The sequence below is a fragment of the Struthio camelus genome, chromosome 2 (genome assembly GCF_040807025.1).
Source record: "Struthio camelus isolate bStrCam1 chromosome 2, bStrCam1.hap1, whole genome shotgun sequence".
Classification (NCBI taxonomy): Eukaryota; Metazoa; Chordata; class Aves; order Struthioniformes; family Struthionidae; genus Struthio; species Struthio camelus.
Window position 1 is genome coordinate 8,352,518 of NC_090943.1, and position 19,206 is coordinate 8,371,723.

General features: G+C 42.5%; 2 protein-coding genes across 40 annotated transcripts in view; one reads left to right on the forward strand and one right to left on the reverse strand.

Moving 5' to 3' along the window:
- GALNT11 (polypeptide N-acetylgalactosaminyltransferase 11) overlaps positions 1-1,070 on the forward strand; it is a 52,991-nt gene extending 51,921 nt beyond the window's left edge. For all 9 annotated transcript variants that reach the window (XM_068934214.1, XM_068934221.1, XM_068934217.1 and 6 more), the window contains one exon: positions 254-1,070. In XM_068934214.1, the coding sequence (XP_068790315.1) occupies positions 254-385 (132 nt within the window). In that variant the 3' untranslated portion in view covers positions 386-1,070. The remainder of the gene's footprint in view (positions 1-253) is intronic.
- Positions 1,071-4,912: 3,842 nt separating this feature from the next.
- Positions 4,913-19,206, reverse strand: part of KMT2C (lysine methyltransferase 2C) — a 207,594-nt gene continuing 193,300 nt past the window's right edge. For 28 of the 31 annotated variants that reach the window (XM_068934237.1, XM_068934226.1, XM_068934241.1 and 25 more), the window contains 14 exons: positions 18,774-18,921; positions 17,220-17,398; positions 16,957-17,111; positions 16,513-16,765; positions 15,804-15,943; positions 14,618-14,722; positions 11,518-12,637; positions 10,289-10,425; positions 9,981-10,123; positions 9,532-9,700; positions 8,541-8,657; positions 7,714-7,787; positions 7,217-7,325; positions 4,913-6,947 (listed from right to left, as the gene is read on the reverse strand). In XM_068934237.1, the coding sequence (XP_068790338.1) occupies positions 6,855-6,947; positions 7,217-7,325; positions 7,714-7,787; positions 8,541-8,657; positions 9,532-9,700; positions 9,981-10,123; positions 10,289-10,425; positions 11,518-12,637; positions 14,618-14,722; positions 15,804-15,943; positions 16,513-16,765; positions 16,957-17,111; positions 17,220-17,398; positions 18,774-18,921 (2,942 nt within the window). In that variant the 3' untranslated portion in view covers positions 4,913-6,854. Of the gene's footprint in view, positions 6,948-7,216; positions 7,326-7,407; positions 7,472-7,713; positions 7,788-8,540; positions 8,658-9,531; positions 9,701-9,980; positions 10,124-10,288; positions 10,426-11,517; positions 12,638-14,617; positions 14,723-15,803; positions 15,944-16,512; positions 16,766-16,956; positions 17,112-17,219; positions 17,399-18,773; positions 18,922-19,206 lie in introns of those variants that run through there. The other 3 variants (XM_068934231.1, XM_068934230.1, XR_011139519.1) reach the window with 2 other exon arrangements.

Here is a 19,206-nt window from a genome sequence, read left to right on the forward strand (position 1 = left end):
GAGAGCTGTCGTGTCAAGGTCTGAACGTGGTTATGGGGCGGGGGGCGTGCTGTACTCTGGCTTTAACTATTGCTGCTGTGGGCCTTGTGTGCCAGGGCCTGGGAGAAAGGTTTTTGAAATGCTCATCCCTAAGGAAGGGGCATCTCCCCCGGCCAGCAACACTCCCTAAGCATCAGGTTCAGCTTCAGTTTGAAAATGGAGTAGAACAGAGGTTTTAATAAATAAATCCCATCTGTCTTTCTCTCTCCCACAGAAAAACAACCGTCTCTACCAGGTGTCTGTGGGGCAGTGCATGAAGGTGGTAGATCCACTTAGCCGTAAAGGATATATGACCATGGCCATCTGTGATGGGTCCCTTCCTCAGCAGTGGCATTTTGAGAGCTGAGTCAACAAGGATGCAGCTATGAGAAGCGTTACGATCTGATTGCCCTTCAGCTGTGATTTTAAGTGATTCTGGAGGGCTTTGCAAGGAGCCCTTGGCTACTACACTGGGCAGCAACCATTGCAAGGATCACCCTTTAGAAATACTCTGCCTCAAAAAGCTGTGTGCATGAGAAGGTCCATGTGGTCACCGCTCCCTGGTCAGATGCAGCAGTAATGGCGGCAGCCCCGCGACAGCAAATCAGCATGTAGAAGTGCAATTTATCAGCAGTTTCTTGGATTTCCCTGGATTATCGAATTGTTTTTTTAAGTAAGAAAAAATGACTAGAGCAATGTAGTCTAAATTGTGAGATTTTTAGCTCTGTGGATCTTTTAAATGACAGTGACAGAAAGGAGTCCTCCTTGAGTGTTTCCTCTGCCGTATCTCATTAATTTACATTTTTAGTATGGTTTTAACTGGCCAAATTATTTTACCTTATCTGGAAAATATTTTTATTCCCTTTTATCTTCTGAAAAATTGTCATTTGTAATATTTAAGTTTAGTTCTGTTAATTTCCAGTTTTAGGACATTTCATGTATTTTAAATTCTTTGTCACCTCGTATTTAAAGCAAAGCAACTATTACAAAGTCTATTTTGATGACTCATGGCAGTAGCTACATTTAAAATAAAGTACCCTTTTTTTTATTAATTAGTATTGCCTTTTGCTCTGTAGCCATTGGACCAGAAAGCACAAATGAAGAGACTGACGCAAAGTAGCGTTCACATAATTTGGGTCTTCCCTTGTTTTCACTCCCTTTTCTTCACAGCCAGTTCTTTCTCTAGCTCTCGCTTCCAGGAGGGTTTGGCAGATGCAGCTTCTCTCTCTCTCTCTCTCTCTTTTTTTTTTTTTCCCCCTCCATTTCTCTGCATTTCTCCCTTCCCAAATTCATTTATTTCACTACTTTCTTTCTTTAACTTCCTGCCTCAGTCTCGCACACTTCAGTGTGCGGAAGCTGCTGTAGAAGAAAAAAGCTCTTCTTTCCCAATGTTGGCCTTGTTTATCGTGCGGGAGCAGCCAGCCCTCCCTGGGAGACGCGCAGGCAGCCAAACGGGAGCAGCGCCGGCACAGCCTTGCCCTTTAACTTGGGCACCAGCAGCATTTTCCAACCGCAGAAATACTGCAGCATCCAATTATTGACAGTTTGGCAGCATGCGGCAGATAACGGTAAAGCTGGAGTAATTAGAGACCCGAGTCGTCCTGCGGAGAGGACAGATTGACTTGGGACAACTTGCGTCCAGTCCTTTAGCGGCCTGCCAGGGCAGCCGCGCTGCGAGAGAACGTGCAAGTGAAGAAACCCGAGCAGGTAGGAGCAGTGCCTGGCTGCTGCGCAGCGCCTTGCCTCCGTCCCCAGCGGGGGAAGCGGCGAGTCGCAGGAGCGGGCAGCAGCAAGGTAAGCGGAGTCTTAATTATCATAACCCAGACCAGCAGGCCAAAGTGGAAGTTCTTCCAGATAAAGCGTTGTAATGCAGGTAACTTAGACACCAGCCAAGCTCTTTCCTACAGTGAAAGGCTGGAAACGACCCCAGCCCTCTTCAGCAGTTGTCCTTCAGTTGAGGCCCGTACCGTGAGCCTCCCCATGGCAGTCGGGCCCTTGCAGGGAACGCAGAGTCTGAAGTCGTTCCCAAACGCCCGGTGAAGTGCGGCAGCACTGTTGGGCCTTCAGGGCTCGAACAGGTTCACACCGTGGCTGCTCGCAGCAGCCTCTGGCCGTACCACCGGAGCTGCAGCCTGCCGCAGGGGCTGTAAAGGCGGCCTAAGATGGACCAGAGCAGTTTGCCAGTGGCTCTAGAGTGGATTTCGGATGAAAGCCTGTTTCCTTGTGGTGACACCTCAGTGAGTTTTGTGCATGGAATTAATTCCAGTGCTGGTGGGGGAGAAGGGTGAGCTGCAGCTTCTTTTATGCCTCGCTGCTTAATGGTGACTGCTCCTGGGAGCCGGCGTGAAGCAGCTGGGGGCTGGTACAGCTGCTGCCAGCTGTTCGGTGGGCTTTGCTGTAGGCTGGGCAATTTTTCTTGGCCTTCAAATTGGCTGTGCACGAGCCTTGCTCGTTTTTTCTTTTCCCCCCCCTGTGGCCTTTATGGTGTTGCGTGCTTCAGAATAATCACAAACCCAGCAAATCCTCCAGCAGGCAAAGCAGCTGTTTTCTCTATTTAATGTCTGAATTTATTGCCACAGAGGGGTTTTGACCTTTTGCTGCCCTGTGGGGAAATTTGGAAGCTGCTATCAAAAACTGCTCAATAATGTGGACTTCAAGCCTGCAATAATAGCAGGCTTACACATAGCCATACGGAAATACAGGATACAGCATAAAAAAAGTTGCTGGAGCACTGAATTGCGGCTGGCTTGTTGATTGATAAATATTCTTACACTCTAGGGGAAAAAAAAAAGTCACTTTTTTACCCCATACATATAACATTTTGGGACTTGTCATTTGAAGGTTTATAATCCTCCTTCTACTGAGTTGCTGGTGTCTGGGCATCTTTCAGCAGGGGCAGACAGCTGCCGCGCACATACGTGGCCTAGGCACAGCACAGCACCCAAGATGATGTCTTTAGCAGCTACTTCCCACCCGGGCAGCAGTACAACCCACCACGTTAGCCTCCCAAGCACTGCTGCGCTCACTTTTGCGCGTGTCCCCATTCCTGGTGCAACAATTTCGCTTCTGTCTTTGCTTTTGCTTTTCATCGTGCGCACAGCTTGCGCTCGCAGGCTTGTGTCACAGCGCACCACCACTTCCACAGGGGCGCACAGCCGCACGGGCTGGACCGTGGGGGTGCAGGTCATACGCTGACTCCTGGCCAGGGCAAGCAGGCCGATGGCCAGGTGAAACTTAGCTTTCCGCACATTAGTCGTACTGCCGCCATGGCAGGCCGTGGGGCTGCAGGCGCACTACCGCGCTTTGCCCTGGGCAGCACGCGCAGTCCTGCAGCCGAGCCTAGGCCCTGGCGCCTGTTTCCAGGAACACCTTGCAGCAACGCCCTCTCACACTGTGACAAGCTTTTTTGCAGTGAAGAATTTTTTTTTTTTTTTTTTTTGGCCAGAGCCGTAGCTGTTCTTCAGCCATACAACTAAGTCAGCGGGGGTGGCGGGAGGGGGAGTCCCACAGTTGAACAGCGCCGGTTATGCAGCCTGTCTGTAAACCGCCAGTACTGACGCGGTTGCTTTCCCGGACAGGTGCTACAGGTGCTGTCTGTGGGTAGGCAGCAGTTGTCTGTCTTTGCTGACCAACACGTGGCTCTTGCTAACGCAGCTGAATAGGAAGAAGTGAAGGAAAAAAAAATCTCAGCTGTGAAATACAGGCTGTCACAGCACCGTTTGTTTGCTATTGTCACACAGCGACATTTGCTACTTGTAAAACATTGTCTAGGAGTAGTTGTAAGCCTTCATGAGGCCCCATGGAGCTGGTAGTGACCACGGCTGAGCGCCTGACTTCGAAAGTGAGGACTGAGAGCTGCTTCCTGGCTCTTTTCTCTCGCTGTCCCTCAGGTTGTGCCGGGTGGCCGCTGACGTTCAGGAGAGAAACCGCTTTCCTGCCAAGCTGTTGCTCTGACAGACACACGGCCCGGGGGGGGGGGGGGGGGGGGCCTTGAACATCAGCACCCAGACGCCCTGCAGCAGGCCCTCGCGCTCACCTGGTGCCTCCCCTGGCTTCATGGAGCTCTGCACTCTCCCGCCAGGTCGGGCCCAGTCTCGGGCCCAGCCAGAGGGCAGGTGCTGGATGTGGCGGCAGGCATTTGCTTTATCCGCTCCAGGCCGTAAAGGAGCAGAGCGACACAGCAGCAGTATGGGTCTGCGCCGCCGAGTAGCCCTAGCTTTGAAAACCCAGACAAGCATCTGACTGCAAACTTCGTGAGGCTTCGTGACGCTGCTGGAGGGCCAAATGGAGCTGGTGAGGGATGGTGACTCAACCTTCTCAGGAGTTTTTAACCTCGGAGAGGCTAGAGGAGCCACAAGCTGACACAAAGTTGTGGCTTCATGCAAACAAGCAACATGCGCTTCGGAAGCAAGAGAGCTGGAAAAGCAAATTTGTTCCCCTGGCGGCAGAGAATCTGCTACCTCTGCTGCAATGGTTCAGTGCGGCGCTGGAGCCTGCAAACTGCCCTCGGACAGCTTTTGACTTTGGTCGGGGCAGTAAGGCTGAATAAGGAAAAACCATGCCCAACACAACAGCTGCTTCTTTTTCTGCCGCTTCCAGCTGCGCTGCGTAGGCCAGAGCGGCAGCTGGCACCAGGCAAGGAGGCAGAGAAAAGCGGCTGCTGCGGCGCCAAGTCAAAGCAGAGGAGCGCCGCGGGTCGGGCCCCGGGGCCCTCTGGAGCGGCAGCGGGCAGCGCCGGGCTGGGCTGCGAGCCGGCCCCCCGGCGCCGCTGCCCGACCTGCCGGGCCTCTGGGCGCCCCGCGAGCAGCCCGCACGCGCCTCGCCGGCCGAAGCGGCAAGGCAATCCCGAACCCACTGAAAAAGAGACAGGCCAAACGGAAGCAGGAAGACGTAATTTATAGATGTAAAATATTTTTATTTGTAAATGCTGATCTTCTAAATCTGTTTCCACAAATTCCAAAACCCATAACACTCTGTATACTTCAAAAAATTCTTTTTTTTGTGTTGTTTTTGTTTTTTTTTTTTGCCAACATTAGATACTATTATACAGAACAGAAAAAAAACTGTAGGACAAATACTGGTAGGATGTTGGAATATTGTACAAGAGAAGAAAAATATTCAAGAAACAATTTCATACAGCTATTTATCAAGAGAAAAATATATACAATTGATTTATTCTGTAAGATAAAAATACATCATGCCATATACATTACAAGTTCAGAACTGTATTACTGAATATACCAACAGTTTACAGTCCACTTTAATTGTGCACACAAAAAAAAACTTCATTTTTTTTTTTTTATATTTAGCCTGTGAAGTGTCAGTACCAGAATTTTAAGTACAAAATAAAAAGCTAACCTGGTTCAAAATGCTGATTAAATTTCTACAAGCAAACACAAAACAGTGTTTATTTTTTTAAGGAAATGTAAACAAAACAATCCATACAAACACATCTTTAAATTACATTTTCCAAAACCCTATTGCCAGAGTCCTGCAGCTGCAAGCACATTACATCTAATTTTTTTCCTTGTTTTCCTTTTAAGAAGGCTATCGTATCAGACTTAAGCTCCATCTACATGATTCTATGCTGTTTACATGATTTAACCTGGGCTGAACAGTCACCTAATCTTGACTACTTTTGCAAAAGAGAAAACAGTGTTCAGCCTCTATTTTGGGTGGTTTTAGCAGTTATTCACAGTTATCACAAATTGTAAGCACAAAAAACCTGACTTAAGAAATAGGGATGCAACAATATAATACAAATAAAATTAATCAGTCTAAATTACCCAAACATCTACAAAAGTCATAGTTGTAATATACACGCCTTGCACCAGGCTTAAGGTTTACTTAAAAAACAACAACAAAAAAAAATAAACTAATAGACCACAGTTGAGACTGCTTTAAACATTAAAAAAACAAAAACAAAAACCCCCTTCTCTTTAAATTGAGATTTTGGTTATTCCATAATTGTAATCGCATGTCTGTTAATACATGAGATCATATTGTAACATCCCTATTGACATTTTATAATAAGCACCCGAACTGCTGCAGAGTCTGGTAGCATTTGGTCAATAACTATTTTTATACTGTATTTTTTCTCAAAATATTTACACTTTTGTACAAAGTAACAGAGTTTGTTAGTTCTGCAGGTAACAGCAGCAGCTTGGCTTTCTTCTAACTTTCTTTTTTAAAAATAGCTTCATTCACTTATTCAATAATAAATACAAAAAGGTTCTCTTATTTTACAGAAATCAAAAACTACAATAAACTGACTCATGGAATCAAGTATTTAAATGTATTTTAGTGCAAGTTATTTTTTCCCTTAGCTCTATCCCTAAGGAAGTCGTTTCAGTACATTCCTTGTTCAGTGGTGTCTACTTTTATTTAAAATTTTTCTTTAATTAGAGGGCCTGCCCCTTTATCAAATAAGGCTGTGGCCAGCACTTTGGACTTCTCCCTTTCGCTGGTGATTTCAGTCTTACATTCATATATGCCTACCTGCCCTTCCGCAGGTCAGCCATCAGTTCTTTGCCCAAGTTAAACAGTTTCTCCTTAGTGAGCTCGAAAACAAAAGTGCTGGACCATTCTGTTAATTCAGTTTAACCTCCATACGTCTGGAAAGTTAAGACAGCTTCAGATTTTGCCGGCTTGCTTCTGGTGCTTGTTTGTTATTTTTTTTTCTTTTTTTGTTCATACTTGACTAGAAATCTGTACTTCCAGAAGTGATTTTTTTTTTTTCCCTTCAAAAAGGCAACGATTTTCTGTCGACAAAATCAAAAATGTGAATCACTTCTTCCCAGGGACAAGCAACCCTCAAAAACAGCAAGGAATGCATTCTAGTTCATCCATTTTCGGCAGTTTACAGCTCCACAGTGACATGGAATCTTGTGCTGGTCATCTTCAAAATCAAACTTATAGTCATAGCAAAGCTGGAAGAAGATTCAGGAGAACGGTTATGAAACACTGGGGCTTTACTACATCTTTCCTCGTACCTAGGATTCTAAACAGTAAAATACATGCGATATTGCATTGCTAGGAACTGTCAAGATTTAAACTGGAAGAGGGGAAAGGGAATGTTGTTCTTCCCCACCCTGCGTAAGCACAAACACCTCGTGCTAGTGGCTATAAAATTATGTAAGTATCTAGAAATAAAATGTAAGTAGCAACAGCTAAGTAAAAATGAATGAGACAGCCCTACCTCCTCCCCTTTCTGTATTCTCCTGCTGGAGCTAATGATAATTTTGTGTCCTCTCTCAAAAGTTACCACCTCAGCCACACAGTTAGGTGCACACGAATGGTTGATATACCTATGAAAACAGAGTTTGGAAAAGGTTATCTTTTAAGAAGATGCATCACTTGAGGTAAATCTAAAGCAAACCTTAGAACGACCTTAGCTTCAGGGGTGCACTGGCTTTCCAGATATAATTACATTACTCTGTACTTGCTTCTTTATCTAGAAAACGTCAAAAAAAATCAAATGTTAAAAAGGTTCCATTCTTTCTTCACAGCTGTACATCTGCCATCATATGTAATCAAGGACGAATAAAGCTAACGAAGAAGAACACAGTATTTTAGTGGGCTGGTCCAAAGACTCAGTGTACCAGCTCAGAGGATAAAGGCCACTGAGAAATGCACGCAACTGAGGCACGGCTAATTGCCCAGCATGAGATCAGAGATCTCTCCAGAGCCACCCACCTGGCAGGGCCTCCCGTCAAGGTAGCATCAATGACGTGATCGTTGTCAATGCGGAACATGTACACGCCACGATTCTGAAAAACAGAATTAGGGAAAAAAAATGACGCCTGTAGAGTTTAAAGAATAGCCAATGATTAAAACAAAACAGCGCCACGGGATATTTCCAAGTGTTCTTCTGCATTCCTGATCGGACATAGCACACTGGCTCACTAGTGAGTCATACACTTCATCTGACACGTGGGATACTGCCATTCACCTCACTGTTTTATGAGGGAATGGATGGGTCATAAACATAAATCTCTGGTGAATTAATACTGCCCTCCAGTAGCGTACTAATTACGCGGATTTCTTTACTTACCGCCCTCCATCTAGAATCTTGAGGCGCTTCACAAATGCTTTTCAACTGTTACAATACCTCTGTGCTACACAAAAAAGCTTGCTTTAAATTTTAAGGAGTACTCGGTACAAATTGAGGTCCTGACATCTCTGTAAGAGCTCTCTTTTTGTCCTCCAGGAAAGAGGATATATATTACCTATTTGACTATGGTGCTGTGAGATTTATTAAACATTTAGGCACTCCGAGAGCCTTTGATAAGAAACACTGTAGGCACCCGTGTTTATATTTTTAGCCTACTGCATTTACAGCAGAGCAGCAGACAGAATCCAGGAGACCTGACTCCTTCCTATTACCCTGCTGCAGCCATCAGTGAGCGCGGCCCCCTCATCAGCCATGCTTTTATCAAGAGAAAGGCAGCATTTGTTTCATTGTATGAGCATTTGACAAGGGAAGCAGAAAAAAGCAACAGTGAGCAAATACTACTCAGTACCTGAGATTCATAAAGCTTCTCCTTCCTGTTTGCTACCTCATTCCGGATAATAGTTCCGATATATTCAATGACCATAGTGTGCTTTTCAATGTCTCTAGCAGCATATAAGCCCAGGCCCTACAAAAAACATGCTGTGATTTAGAATTTCATAATAAATTTACATTGACACTTCATTCTTCTGGGTGCCCCAAAACCATTCCTGGAGAAAATCATGCAAAAAGTAAACTTCCCACAAAGAATAAAGTAGCACAGTTCAGTAACTACAGCTGTAACAATCCATTCTTAAGGGTGCAAAACCCAGATTTACATTAAGTTTTTAAGATGCAAGAAAACATACTGCAGTATTTGGCTTCCATCTAGGTGAAAAAACAGCCTTCTCACTATACCTGCTTGAGCTGCTTAAAGATTATAAATGCACTGAAAAGCAGAGGAGGCCTTACAAGGCTGGAAGAACGTAACAAGAACTCAACACAGCAAAGTTAAATCCAACCTAGAATAAACAATAACTATGTTCATACATAGCAAGATACACTGTACAGTTTTTGCAAAATAGTTTGTGCAGCAAAACCACCAAGAGAATTATACAGAGCAATGAATTCATTTTATCTCATTTTATGAACGCAATCAAGTATTTAAGTCTTCAGGCTAGTCTCATGCCATTCGACTCAGCTTGGTCTGAACACATCACATCTCCAATGATGCTGCCTGTCTAAATATTCATATCTTTATTACGTTTCACTGATTTCTTTTGAGAAACATACTAAAAAGACCTTGAAAGAAAACAAAAGAACCCATTTATTTTCTACACAGCTATAACAAATTAAATCGGAAGATAGTTATTTTAACTAAAAAGAAATCTTATTTGAAGTCTGTGGAAGTGATTTACTACATACAAGTTGCCAATTTTGGAAAGAGAGTTGAAGGAATTTAGCAACTGCATTTTTTTTCAAAAACGTTATTTCTATATAAATTTCCTAATACCAGAACTGACCTGAATCCGCGAGCGAGCTAGATACACATTGGACTTCCATTCAGTTTTCATTTTACGGTACTGAGAGGACTTGGAATGGACGAACTGCTTACTGTAAGGCGCGTTCAGTTCTCCCGTAACTGTGCTCTGAAATGACTTCGACGTGCTGGTGCTATTCAAGGTGTGAGGCCTGTAGGAATTGGGCATGTAACAGGAAATACAAGAAAAACTGAAGATTTCTCTGAAAACAGCCACAAAACCAATTAAATCTTTTTTTTTTTTTTTTTTTTTTTAAAAGACATACACACACTTAAAGCCAGCTAGCAGAGACAACAAAGCAATTCCTTTGATTTGGGCATGCACATACACAGCCAAAGACGACAGGGTTTGTAAGCAGCAGACGAAAGCACAAATAACCCTAAGCAGCCTATAAACCCTGGGCTGTACTATGTGAAATTAAAACAAAATACCTTAACACAAACCTCTTGACATGGGTACTCATTTTAGGCTCGGCACGGGCACAGCCCGTGGGGTTGATAGCAAGAGGAAGTTCCATTAAGGGGTTTCGGCCATAGCGGAAAGTGTAGTTCTCACAGGCCTCAACCCCTGGAAGCTGCAAGAAAACAGACAAAAACAAAAAAGTCCAAGTAATTATATGCCAACAGCACATAACAAAATAGTCACTTTCCACACTTCTTCCTGTCCCCCTTCTCACGCGTGTATAAAACATGCAACAGTTTGGGCTGATCCAGCAAGAGCTGCCGTGGTGAAGACTCACCGATTCAGCAATCCTTGCCACTGCAGAGACCGTCAAACCAAAGAGGTCTTCACCCTTCAAATAGCCAGGAAACAGCTGGAGCATTTCAGATTCTTTCCTTACAGAAGCAACAGGCTCCAAGATTTTATCCCAAACACCTACAGAACCATACAGAGTAAGAATTACAATGATCAACGAAATAAAAAAGGTCCATGGTACTAGCTTTAAAACTAAAGATACCAGGAACCAGAATTCAAAACTGGAAAAGCAATCTTATCGCTCGTTATATAAACAAACAGGCTAGGGTTTAGAAAGTGAAAGGGGAATCACTTGACGAGTTATTGTTTTTTCTTGAACAAGTTCCAGGCATGATGTTTCTGCTGTACCTCGATTCCCAGGAAGGCAGCTTTGGTATTCGTAGCATGAAAACCTTCAGTTCCCTAACAACGTGCGATTCTCCTCAGGCAATCAGGCAGACAAGCTTCTAAAGCCACTAAAGAGATTCTCCTTAGAAAACCTGCACAGTGCAGATTTTTCTAAAAAGTAAACTTTATTTTCTACTTCCATAAATTGCTTGCAGTCAGCACTCAATCATGCCCAGGCAATTGTCCAGGCAGTGGTTTAACTAACTGCGCTATGGGTGCTGATACACTCAGCCTTGCTCTGCCCAAAGTGGTTAAAACCCAGAGCGTTACCAGCCACGCTGACAGGCCCAAGTTCCTCGCACCTGCCCTGTATGTTTACAGTCCAATGTACCGCCCTTGCCACCCCCACAGACAACAAACCCAGGCCCCAGGCCCTGGGAATGATTTGGTCAACTCACTGTCTGTTACTTGCAAACTTCAGCACAGCTGGTTCAAAGATAATTGTGTACTAATAACGTCAAAGTCCCTTTTCAGAAAAGGAAACCTACACTAATATTTCTACTGTTTTAATTAATTTTTAATACTCCATCTAGGTTTCCCTCTGTGAGCTTATTACAAATACCCTTCTTTTATCTGCAGCTCATCCTATTTCCTCAAAGCTGTCCTCAGTCTTCACAGCATTGTATTAAAAACGCACAGTACTAAATAAAGTCATTCACGATAGAATTTGCCTCCTTGGAAGCTCAGTATAAGCATTACGTTGCAATTTCTGTATTAAAGTAACATGCAAAACTTGACACGTTTATCATACATATAATAAATAACAGTAGTATTAAAACAAATGGTGGATCCACAAAAGTCATCGCTTTAGTTTACAAAATTTACCTTTTGGTGTTGCGTCTGTAAGAACCAGATCTTCATGGCCTTGCTCCACAACCTTGATGACAAATAACGGAAGCCCATCCTTCTCCTCAATCGAACAGAGATAGCGACAGCGTCTGTTTGCATATCTCATGCTCCAGTACAAGCGGCTGGCCTCGTAGCCCACGGGAAAGAGTGCTTTTGAGGAGTGGAAGGCCTGCATCTGCTGAGGCAGCAGCTGACCGATGGCATGGAAAATCAGGCTTCCTACGCGGAAAGTGTGGTCACGTTCTCCTCGCTGCACTATGCTAGCAATCTGCCGCACTTCATCCCGCTGAACGTAGACCCTCCTGAAGACTGCAAAGTAACTAAGTTCTTGCTCATGAGTTCCCTTTGGCTTGTGCATGGGGCAAAGCATGGTCTTGTCTTTAAAAAACATGCATTGTGCTTTAATGGCACAGGTAAAGTGATAAATATTGGTGCACCTTAACCTGTGACAACCGCTGGTGGCACCCATTTTGTGACAAAACATGCATTTCATTTGCAAGCCTCTTCGCAGTGCTAGTTCCACGTTTATTAAGGCACCAGCTTGTGTCTCATAGACTTCTGTAGACCAAAGAGCACAGTTCAAATGGACCCAAAGGTCTAAATCAAGGTTAAGAAGCCTTGCTGGTCCATCAGTTAATCCATCACCTTCCTCATGACAGAAGCAACATTTCCTATAGTCTTTAGGCACAGGATCTGGTTTAAGGGTTGTGCCCAATTTTTTAAGAAATTCATCTATTTCTTCTTCACAAGGAGGTTTGAATGATCCTTTAGGAATCACAATCTGAATGCTCCACTTCTTCCATTTCATTCCTTTCCATTTCTTACTTGGAGGGCGACAGTCATCGAGACTACTGTGTATTGCTTTTAACCTAGGTTTTAGTTTCACTGTTACCTTAAGCTCATCCGGTTTTGCCTCTACCTTGGCTGCCTCGAATGCAGGAGGGAACATGATCGGGGGTGAAGATGGTGGAGAAACTTTTTCCTGCAGCTGAGGCAGACAGTGGACATCCAAAGTGGAGATGTTGTTGCTGTACTGATGGAATGCTTTAGGCGGCCTTTCCTTCATTGGCGACTGTGGCAAAGATGGAACTGATTCCTGATAAATCAAGAGAAAATTCTTTAAAAAAATCCCCAACCATTAAACGTCCCCTGAAAACATTCTGAGGTCAGAACTGAATTGAAGAGATTATTCAGAATGCCTGAAGTCACGATGCAGCAACGGAATAAATAAGATGGAAATTACCTTGACCCATGCTACCACAACTTGGGCTGGGCTACAAAGTACTACAGTTTTCCCAAGCCACCTTGAGCATGGCTCCCTTTAATACAGGAGAGGAAACACAAATAATCCTTTCTTTAGGTTTCGAGAAAAAATAATCAAATGCCTCAGATAAGGTAACGGAAAGATTTAACGCTTAGGTATTTTTAGAAAGTTTGTATAGCTTCTTCCCCCAACAGGTTACAACACAAACTAATCTAAAATACGGGTCACAGAATTAATTGAAAGAATAAGAAATGTGTTATTTGGTAGAGGGGGAAGACTGGGAATTAATGTCATATATTTTTCATGGAAATAAGTGAGGAGTAAATTCCTGCAGGGCTCTGGATTAGTCATATACCTTGAGGTATTAACTATTCAGTCACATGAAACAAGAATTAAACCTGGGGAAATTGAACAAGGAAAGAAAAAAAGAGAAAACAAGAAGAACAATGGAAGTTTAGATTCAAAGCGCTTAATGCGCTTTGTATGATTAATCTTGAAAGAGTAAATGAAAGGATTAAAGAGGCAGAACATGAAATTTAATTAACTTAATTATGTACACGGCGATGCACTTGTGCAGAAATGACACCCAGTTTTAATAATAAGTGAACATGAGTTACATGGCACACTAAAGGGATGTGAATGTCACCATATACTTTCTCATCCATCATTTTTGTTGTTTCTTCTGAAAAAATAAGTAGGATGCATTTGAAGGAAGGCTGCATATTAAACAGTGTGAGAGAGCACTAATTATGTAACGCTTGAAGCATGTGGCCAGTTATTTCCATCAGTTTAGGGAAAAAAGTAACATCTGAACTAGAAAAAGCAGAAACTATGCTAGCTTAAAGAAACTGTCAACAGCTTTTATCTGTGAAATGAAAATAAACCTATCCAGACCATTTAGTCTTGAATGAAGACTATTTAATTGTAATTATTAAATGAAGAGAGATACATGCAAGTGTTTTACCAACATTAAGTTGTTAGTGTGATTTGAGAATCTACTTGAGGATCTACTAAGCTCATACTGGGACCATCCTCACCCTAAGACACTTAACTGGCATCTGCCTTTGAAAGTAAAGGAATTTGAACATAACAAGAAACAATGCCCTGTGCAGAAAATACTGAGTTTCTTTAAGTTTTGTTGGATATCCCTCCTAGTGCCTGTAGGCAGAAAACGGAGGCACAGTATTCTGGGCACCTGGGAAAAACTCCTGGCCTAATCCCACTTTCGATTAAGCAAATTTCTTTTAAACGCCGTGCTATCTCCAATACTTACAAAGCTATTTTCCCTTTTCACTGTCAGCCAGCAGACTCTTTATTAATGCTTTGGTAATTAATACTTGAAAACGGCAACTTTGTCCAAAAAAAGGAATAACCGAGTAAGATTATTTTTCCAGTTACACTAAGAAAGTAAAGTCCTTTTGCAAACTTGCAGTTCAGTTTGCACAGCTGTAAGTTTTTTACTGTACATAAGCCAAACAAAAATGCGGAAAACCACCCCAAAAGATGTATCGGGGGTTTCTTATAACGCCCAGAGAACTTAAAGGTGTAGATTGCTTTTCTGAGATTGGGTCTTCAAAGCCTGCAGGGACAGCAGAAGACGGTTTGTGTTCTGTTGTACACCTCTGTTAGGCAGAAGGTTTTGTAAATATGAATTCTACTTCATGCTGCTTGTTCCAAATTTCAGTATCCTAATATAGAGTAATTCATTTATTAACTTCTAAAACAAAGTACAAACATCCCTCAACCCATTTCTGTTCTTCAAAAAATCGCTGCAATCTCTGCTCACTTGGTCTACCGAAGTTTGACACTTACTTTGCTCTCTGAGTTTTTTGCTTGCACAGCTGCTGAATAAAGAACAAAGCAGTTGTTGCTACAGAATACAATGTCCTTCATTTTATCAGAGCCTTCTTGGGAATCCTGGGAATCAAACACATTATTAGAAGTGTATTTTGAAAGCATTCTTCACACAGTAAGTTAATGAAACAAATCTTCCAATCTGGGCTGGAAACTTTGTCTACCTCTTTATTTGTGGAAAACTTGTGAAATAAGGAGCACTACTGTGATATAAATACTTGATTATTTGACAGATCTAGCGTTAACACCACCTACAACCTTGCTCTGGAGCACTTCTTGCCTTGAACAGAAGTTTAACAATCAAATTAAAGCATGCTGTGCCGTGCACCCATCTGCTCCACAGGCACACTTGCTAAGTAGAAATCCATTTTATCTCTGGATGACAAAAGAATGTCTCATTTCAGGCTAGTCAAAGACAGATCATACTGTTTTATCTACTGATCCATCTGCAAGACTTTACTCTGAATTCAGTGCTTTTATGACTACACCACCACATTACTTTTATATATACATTTTGACTATATATCTTTGTCGCATACTAACCACCTCAATCTTATTTAAACAAAGACCAACAGTGCCTTTTTAAATGAATGACAATTCCCAGTGTAAATATTCTGTATTTGCATATGGCCATAAGGAGCTAGCTGGGATATTTCTTTACACAAAGACAAATAATGAAAAATACAAGAAGGTGAGACTGAAACCTGGCAGACTGTTTCCCTGTGTCCCATCCCTCCCCCCCCCCCCCCCCAAAAAAAAAAAAGTATCCTTGCTCTTTATTACTTTTTGAAAAGGCAAAATGGAGAATGGCAAAATGCCTTACAAATAGACTCTTGCTGAGTTCTTAAACTGAAGTGGTTATGGAAGGATGATGGTAGCGGAAGCATTTAGAAAGGTGTCATTTATAGGTAACCTATTTGAGGAAATTTACTGAAATATATTTTACACAAGGGACACCTTTGACATTTCTTATTTGTACTACAAACGTGCTTGAAAGTCCTATCTTGAATTAGCACACACTTAGAGGTGAGAATATGGAGAAACCAGGAAAACGGTATCAGTTAGCATAATAAGCAGCAACCTTTGCCGCTTTCATTTGCTCATTGACCACTGCGTGTAAGAAACTAAATTTCTATTGCAGTACCTGTTTAAGGAAAGGCAGGTCTTTGAAGGATTTCCGCACGCCACTACCAAGAACCACCACTTTGCAATGAGAGCACCATCGAGGTCTCAATGCTGAGCTTTCTGCAATATTTTGACTGTGATCCTTATAGCCACCTATACCTAGAAAACAGGTAAGTTTGCAAGAAGCCATATCAGACTAAATCAAATTTATGCCGGAGTCGCAATATCATTCAGCGGTTTAGAGGACTAGCATCCTCTGGGATAGGGCACGGCAGGCAAGCTTTAAATCATGTCCTAACAGGGAAATTGTTTAAAGCAGACCTAAGCCAAATATGCCAAATTCAAGGCAAAAATACATTCTCGTATGTGAAATGAGTAATGAAGGTAACACAGGAATACGTCAAATTTTCTAGCATAGGAACAATCTCCCAGAATGATGGATTTAGAATCAGACTTGACAGAAAACTTAACACCACTATATATTACCGCAAGAAACACCTAACTGGCAATGAGATGAACAATATAATAGGTCTGATCCATCTCTGATTTCCGTTAAGTTATGATTAACATCAGGAGCAGGTCCACAGGCACCGATCACATAAGTATTACTTAAAACAAGAATCAAATGCTTAGATCTAGAGTGTGAATTTATACGGCTGAAAAAGTTTCAACACTGACTCAACTAAAAGGTCAGTGCTGAAAACGGCAAAGAACTAATGCCTACTCACCATTGCTGTTTGCAGGAAATGGCACATTAGGTTGCTTTAGTCCGTACGACCCTACAAGCCTAGCAGATCCCAGGGATCCTGCCTGAGGACCCTGAAATAGCAAGTGCTGTCTGTACTCCATAGATGGGTTCATCCTGTGACTGCTTGCCGCTCCCATGGTGGATGGGACATCTGGAGCGTTACTAACCTCGTAACTGTTAGGAATTCTGACATGGAGCAGATTGGAGAATGCAGCTACTACATTACTAATGTTCTAAAAACAATAATAAAAACACCTTGGTTTTAACCAGACAGGCAGTAAAACAGCAGTAAGATAAATTATTACAAATTACAACAGCTGCTTTATTATACTATTCGACAGCCCATTCTAATAGTTATTACTTATAAAACATATTAAGTCCTGCTGTATTTTATACATATAACATACAAGCTTATTTCTTTTACCTCAGCAGCTGTGGGATGTAAAGTAATTGCTACAGATATAAGGCCAGATTTAGGACCATTCTGGGATGGTCCGAGCTGAGAGGCAAAGAAGCCAGAACCAGGTAATGCTCCTGAACCAGGTTCTGATTTTATATAATTCCTTTTGGCTTCTGAACCTGGAAATAAAATGAAATACACATGAGGTTAATCCTACAGGGGTAGGAATGGAAAAAAAAAAAAAAAAAAAAGTCTAGTTTTAATTGTTTCTGCTATTGCAGCCTCACCTTTTCCAGTACTGCTGGGTAGGATGGGAATGATGGGAGATGGTACAGGTTCTGGGTTCTCCTCCTTTACGACTGACAAATCTGGATACCTACTTATTTCCATTCCCACCACGCTTTCAGGAGAGGAAGAAGGAACAAAGCTGTCAGGAGTGTCCCTGTCCTCACAGTGATCTTGAACCCTGGAACAAAATCCGGAACAACTGTTTTGGAAATGGTCTAAAAACCTTTGGTAAGCCAAAGTTATAAATCATGACTGTTACAAATCTGTCGTGAACTTGCTTCTTACTACTAGTCAGGGAACACAGTTACGTGGTATGCCATCATTTCTGCAGGTCTACTGCTCCAGTGCACAAGGTGGTTTCTTGGAAAAGACACATAAAAGCAAGGAGGCACTAATGAAGCCCAAGCTCCCTCACAGAACTGCCCGTTTCCCACAGCTCCACCTATCTCTGTAAAAACCATACTGATACTTAAACTCTTTGTACTGCATATTTCTATCTAAGGCTATTATACTACTGTTACAGTCACTTATTCATCTGTTGAAAAAGAAGATTAAAAGTTATCAATTGGTGTTTCTCTTATTCTCCATTATGCACTCCCTGTTCTTCCCAAGGGAAGAAGGGCATCTGAGACAGATTTGCTGTTAAAAGTCAAGTCACTGTTCTGCTCTCACTGTCCCAGTATTAGCTGATTAACCTCCTCATGCAAAAATGAGGATTCATTTCACCAGGCCTGAAGGATATACAGAAGATTGGAAAGTTGCTTTGGATTATTGTACAAACTTGTGTTTTTAAACGTGTTCAAAATTCATGGCATTTTGAGCAAGCCTTCACCTACTGGATTTAAAACAGCCATCTCTATCATATCAGCATATTCCAACGCCTCACAGACTTTAACTCTATATTCATTCTCAAAGACTCTTCTGAGATGGGAAGGTGCTATTATTCTTCCTTCAAATGAGACAAGCTGAGGTAGACAAGACTGCGTGAATGGTCCAAGGCCACACACAAGATCCACAATAGGGCAGACATCTATTTCTGTGGTCAAATTCACTGGTCCATCCTCCCGCATCTACAGACAGGCTTCAGCGCTTCAAAGCTTTGGTTAGCCAAGTGAAAGGGACACAAAAGGTAAGGTCTTTGCAGGGAAACCCGTATGTTTCCTCATACGTAACAAGCATTTCTCATATGTAACAAAAGCTGAATCAGGTAGGCGCTGTGACATTTGCACAGCATGCTGTCATCACCATGCTGGCTCCTGGAAGATCAATTTATATAGTTTTCTTCCATTTTTAATAAACCAAGATAATAAATTCTTGACAACTGGTCAGGATATAGTGTCTAGCAAAGGCAGAAAGTCACCTTTTCCACTACACTGCTGTCCCACAGGTGGAAGGCTGAGAGTTAATTAGAATAAATAACCCCATTATGTTCTCTGCACTGTGTGGCTGTGCACAATGAATTTCATTTCTTCCCACCTTCACAGACTCATCCCCTACTGCAAGAGCATAGAATCTGTTCCAAGGAAATATTTGAAGATGGGGGGAAAACCCACCTTAATTCCTCCTGATTGTTATGAGGTGGTGTTGGTAGTGAAGCAGGAACATCCACAGTTTTAGGGCCCTGAGCCATTGCTCTTACTAATAAATCATCTTGTGGTCTGAAAGGCAACTGGAACTGCTTTGGTCCCAGAGCTTTGGTAACTAAAACCAGAGAAATACAGCACAATGAGACACAGGTACAACTCTTCTTATTGATATACGCTCCGTGTAACAGGGGGCTGCTGGCTTTCAGATGCAACCAAGGCATTTCAGCAGACGGTAACACTACTTACTCACTTGTACTTCAAACACTTTTGACCGTTTATGATTAATCTCTGTATTCACAAAAACCTGCAATTTTTGAGCAAAAAAGATATACGTCGCTCTTGAGCGCACTTTCCGCCCATTATACGAGAGTATTCTTGTTTTAATTAAAAAAAAACAAAA